We start from the raw sequence: 5,751 nt of genomic DNA on the forward strand, positions 1-5,751 counted from the left end.
CTATCCAACATAATAGTTATCTGAAAGACACATATGATTTCATAGAAAAAATTAAAAATCTGACCATTCCCCAAGAGGCCATTCTATTCACAATAGACATAGACAGTTTATACACAAACATAGACATTGAACAGGGCATCCAAGCCGTAAAAAATATATTTGGCAAATACCGAGACGCCAGCAGGCCGGAGAAAGAACTCCTACAGCTGCTCGACATTAATTTAAGGAGGAACGACTTCGAATTTAATGGGAAGTTCTTCCTCCAAATTAAAGGGACAGCCATGGGGAAGAAATTTGCCCCAGCATACGCAAATATTTTTATGGCGGAATGGGAGACCTCCGCCCTCGCGGCGTGCCCGATCAAACCCCTTCACTACCTACGGTACCTCGACGATATCTGGGGGGTGTGGGCCCACTCTGTGGAGGATTTTGAGGTGTTCCGCCACACACTCAATACCCACAACCCCAGTATCACCATCAAGTCCACCACCAGCCCCACATCGGTGGACTTCTTAGACACCACCACATATAAAGGTCCAGACTTCTCTTCCACGCATCACCTGGACATTAAGGTCTATTTCAAGGAGACTGACACCCATGCCCTCCTCCACAAGACCAGTTTTCACCCCCGACATACCTACGCGGGACTGGTCAAATCCCAGTTGTTGCGCTTCCACCGGATCTGCACCAGGCGGGAGGACTTTATCACGGCCACGGGAGCCCTTTTCACTGCCCTGAGGAAAAGGGGATATTCCAGATCTTTCCTCAGGAGACAGTTCAGGTGCTTCCTGGACCCCAAAAAGCCTCCTCCTGGTGAATCCATGATCCCCCTGATCACGACCTTCTCACCTGCGGCGGTACAGGTAGCGAGAAGAGTCAAGCAAAACTTTAGGGACTTTGTGGATAAGAGTGGCAGACTTCAAAAACACTACCTGGTGTCAGCCTACCGCAAGAATCCCAACCTGTGCGATCTGCTGGTCAGGGCTCGGGTCCCCTCCACGAGAACCCCTCCCCCGACTCGGAGCAGCGTCCCCTTAAGGCACATCCCGTGGCTGCTTAACCGCCACAACGGGAGGGTCTTCCGGCCGCTGTGCAGGGGGGACGCGCACACGAAAAATTGTGTTTACGTCATCCGCTGCCAGCGTTGCCATGCCCTGTATGTTGGTGAGACGGGAAACACCATCGCCACCCGTTTCCACCAACATAGACACAACATCACTCGGCAGAAGAACACCACCACCCACCTGGTGCAACATTTCCTCCGGCACGGGTGGGCTTCTGTCCGGGTGTGTGTCATCCAACACGACTCCAAATGGAGTGTCGGCCAACGGCGACACGCCGAGCGCCTGTGGATGACCAAATTGGGTACTAGACATCCGGGGGGCCTCAATGAGGCGTGAGTGCGAGCCCGCTGGGCCATAGACGGACCGTGCACACCCCTCTTATATTCTTTTTTACACTCTTTTATCGCCCTTCCCCCACCCCTTACCCTAACCCTAACCACTCTCCTTTTTCACTCCTAAAACCTACCCATCTCTCTTTTCTTTACACCTAACACCTACCCATCTCTCCTTCTCTTTATACCTAACCCTAACTCCTAACTCTAACCCTAACCCCAACCCCAACCCCAACCCTAACCCGCCTGTGCCTCTGGTCCACACACGGCTCGCGCTCCGCCCATTGGGGACCCTCCTGGCTCCACCTCTCATCCGCACCAATATACACATCATTTCTGGTAATAATACTTACCTCACTAACTTACCTGGGAATCCGGACGTCTCTGGCGTAGGGGATGCCCCGGAGGTCCTGGTCTTCCCACGAGTACCTGTAAAAAACAATAACAAAATCTAAGAAAGAACATAGGACAACAACATCAAAAATACTTACCTTCATTGTCATGTCTCTCACCTTGGGTAACGGACGTTGTCCTTTACTCCAACGACTGCAAAAAGACACAGAAACAATACTAAAATACTTACCTTGGTTACAGGGTCATGGACCTAGCTACACGGACGTACCCGGCGCAGGGAGTGCTCCGGATGTCCCTGTACTCCAACGACCTGAAAAAATACCAAAAAAATACAAAATACTTAAAATCTCAAAAAAATCAAAAAACCTAATAAAAATACAAAAAAATACTAAAAAACCTTTAAAAATTTCTCCCAAAAAATATTTTGGACTTGTTCGAACTCCGTTTGGAGTCACAATTACAGTGTTTCTCGGCTCAGTTTTGTTGTGCTATTAATAGTGAATTTTCCTTATTTTTATCTTATTATTTTCTATTTTTGCCTATTTAATTTTATTTTATTTTATTTTATTTATTTATTCACTATTAATAATAATATATAATACAATATACCATATACATGGTCAATGCTGTTACTGGGTGCCAATTATTGCTGCATGGATGATTTTAGCTGAGCAGTTTGCATCGCTTAAAACTTTTCTGTTTATTTTTCGCCAGCTACGACTCCACCTCACTCTCAGCAGCCAATCAGCCTCAGTCTACAGCCAACCATCGAACGAGCAACATCTCTCTCATTGCACACTAGCCGACGCTTTTATTTCCTATTTTACATTCAGTCAAGTCTCAGCCTGAAGAAGGCACATTCGTGCGAAACGTTGCATTATCAGAGACTTGCAATACATTATTTTTCACCTTTTTACTATCTTTCCTCTACCCTCCCTCTCTCTTTTTGTTTGTCACCGTGCGGAACTTTTCCCACGAGGCGAAAAGTCCGTCGACAATTCGCTCTTTTACGTTCAGTTTATACACCTTAATTATTTAATTTAATTTATTCCACTCCTTACCTTGGAGTCTTTTATCGTGCTGCATAGCACCGCCCTTAGTTGTTTATTTTCTTTATATTCTTTTTCTTCGAAGAAGCTGGTCTTCTTCTTCTGTGGTTTTTTTCGAAGGACATCCGGTTTGCGCTGACGTGACGTCACTCAAGCGCGCCGGAGTCTTTCCATTTTATTTCTTCTCTATCAATTTATTTTTTCTTTCTACCTACCTACCTTCATTCCTATTATATTTTTACACATAATACCTATTTTACATTTAATATCACGTTCGGTTGTCGAAAAATGGCGGCGTGGCATGACGAGGAATGGGTCCTCGTCCGTCCTCGCGGACGTAAACAGCGATCGCGGCGCGAGATCACCCCGCCCCCTCGTCCTCAACCTCAATACGGCCGCTATGATGACGAAGATTATCATTTTGCGGACCGTCGTCAACAACCGCCTCGCAGGAGCTACGCGGAGGTGCTGCGTGGCTATCCTGCAGAGGAGGAGGACGAGCGGACTGCGCCTCCGCAGCGACACGCGTCGCTACGGCAACCGATCGCGTGAGAGACGTGACGTACGTGGTCGGGACTACCCCACACGCGACGCACGTCGCCGGGACTACCCTACACGCGACGCACGTCGCCGCGATTACCCCACACGCAACACACGCCGCCATGTTTACTCCACCAACAACACACGTCGCCAGGGCAACGCCTCTCGCGACAGGAGTAACAGCGGCCGGCGTGGCCAGCGTTATGGTGCCCCACGGTGGGAAAATCAACAGAATACATTCCAAAAAAATAAAAACAATTTTTTCAGAGGCCACAAACCTCAATATTTCCAACATCCTGCACACAATAGACCCCAAAAAAACAGGGTTAATTTCCGACCTGCACACTATGAGCCTCCCAATCCCAGGAGGACTTTTAGAGCGGACAAACCTGGATTTGGACGGGGTCAACGCCCGAATATAAACAGGAATGTTAATACAACACGTCCCACCAGGGAAATTCATCCTGACAATCAGGATAGTGATTTTAGCATCAAAGCTAAAATCATCTATAACATCATTAAAATAATACACCACCAAAATAATGTGGATAGAGATATCCAACCACAAACTATTACTAATATGGAACTCACCTTGACGACCGGAATCAGGCCAGCGGTCACCAACCCTGATACAGAAGCCCTAATAAAAGACAATGCACACAATTGGGCACAAAAAACTGTACAAATACTAAGAGAACATTATAAAAAAGCACTGCAGACGGAAATCAACAAATTGAGTGCTTTTATTGGGCAAAATTGGAAGGAACCATTCCAGGTGGCCTCAGCTTGGACCAGGACACACCTGGGACGCAGGTTGACCACCGAGACACTGCGGCTGGCCGAGGGTCTGGTGATCTCCGTCTGTGTGGACGTTCGTGGCGTGGACGAGGGGGGTAGTCCGTCACGATCCCAGCAGACGGGGTCACCAGTCCGCTTGGATCCGTCCAGCACCCGAGTGGTGATGGAGGTAGTGCAGCCGCCGCCGCCACTGCCGCTGCCGCTGCCCCTACCGGTTCCAACCCTGCACGCTCCTGTGCGCGCCACGGCGTCCACCATGACCGACCCTGTGGTCGGGGACTGGTCCCCTGTGGTGGAACCGGTTCCGGGGCCTAGGGGACCGGTCACCCCGGTCCCCTTCCCGGTTTTGTCGCCTTCTTCTCTGGCTGCGGCACCATCCAGGCCCCAGAGAATGACACGACCCCAGGAGCCATGCAGCAGTCCTCCCGACAACTCCATTGTCGAGGCTCCCCTGGTCCCGCCACCCAGGCCGCATTCGCGGGTCGAGACCGAAGTCAGGGTCCCTCCTGCGGTCTCGGACGCGCCACCGCCACCTGGGGAACAAAATACATCGGTTCTAGTCCATGTGGCGGACAATGCACAGGTGACGTCTGGCCAGCCAGACACTTCCAACTACTTACCTGAGCAGCCGGCGTCATCCCCTGAGGGGCCTCCAGGGTGGTCCCAGCTGCCCCCTGACACGCCCCCCAGTTGGTCTCAACTAGGTTCTGGCCAACCGGGACCACCCTCGCCGACTTCCTCCCTCCTGGACGCGCCCCTCCCGGACGCGCCTCTTCCGGACGTGCCCCTCGTGGACACCCCTCCTCCACGCACGCCGGTTCCCGAAGCGGGTCCAAGCTGGTCCCAATTTTTTTCGGGAATCCGAAAAGGGCCTAGAACGGTCACTTCGGCCTCTCAGCCGACAGAGGACACACACACGACACAATTAGCCACACCTATTAGTCCGCGCAGGGGCCCCACTAGACACATCAGTACAACGCGGAAGTTGGTTGATTGGCACCTGTCTGTTGATAAGAAGGTCCTGGTGATTGGTGACTCCAATATTAGTCGTCTTCCACCTGTCCGTCTCCAGGACCTTCAGATGGACAGCTATCCAGGGGCCAACTTCCGTCACGCAGAGGCCATCCTAGAAAAAACAAAAATTAGTGTCGAAGTGGAAATGGTGGTGTTATCGTTCGGCCTCAACAACAAAGAACAAACCCGAAGGCCACCACCTTTAAACAGATTCAAAGGGCCCTCAAGGTGGCCAAAACGGTGTTCCCCAACGCCGAAATCTTTATCCCACTCATTAACTTCTCGGAAAGCCCTGCCGAGGAACATAAAAACAACCTCCAAAAAATTAACACTTACATACATAAAAATTATCACTTCATTCCGGCACTCACCAGTGATCAGTTTGCGACAGGAAGGGATAACCTGCACTGGACTGAGGAGACTGCCAAGAATATGCTGAAGCACTGGCTTCACCAGTTAAACTTGGCGTCCCCAAAAGCCCGACCGGTCGGGGGGGAAACACAAACACAAACACAAACAACACCACCACAAACACCAACAAAAACATTGTAAACTTGTCAAAACATTTCATACTTAACTCCTCGCAGCGCTCCCTCCTCG

The 5,751-nt window shown here is 50.3% G+C and overlaps 1 protein-coding gene across 1 annotated transcript; it reads right to left on the bottom strand.

The window, feature by feature from the left end:
• Nucleotides 1-4,038: 4,038 nt before the first annotated feature.
• Nucleotides 4,039-5,443, bottom strand: LOC133547941 (putative per-hexamer repeat protein 5). Its single transcript, XM_061893406.1, has 4 exons — nt 5,352-5,443; nt 5,138-5,263; nt 4,758-5,028; nt 4,039-4,670 (listed from the first exon to the last, which is right to left on the bottom strand). Exon 4 carries the CDS (start codon nt 4,573-4,575, stop codon nt 4,039-4,041), a length of 537 nt encoding a protein of 178 aa, XP_061749390.1. The 5' UTR covers nt 4,576-4,670; nt 4,758-5,028; nt 5,138-5,263; nt 5,352-5,443.
• Between the last annotated feature and the right edge of the window lie 308 nt (nt 5,444-5,751).

Source organism: Nerophis ophidion, unplaced genomic scaffold, assembly GCF_033978795.1.
Source record: "Nerophis ophidion isolate RoL-2023_Sa unplaced genomic scaffold, RoL_Noph_v1.0 HiC_scaffold_283, whole genome shotgun sequence".
NCBI lineage: Eukaryota > Metazoa > Chordata > Actinopteri > Syngnathiformes > Syngnathidae > Nerophis > Nerophis ophidion.

Excerpts from the sequence above, each read along its gene's own strand:
- LOC133547941 (XM_061893406.1), bottom strand. The coding sequence starts at position 4,575 with ATGGAGTTGTCGGGAGGACTGCTGCATGGCTCCTGGGGTCGTGTCATT.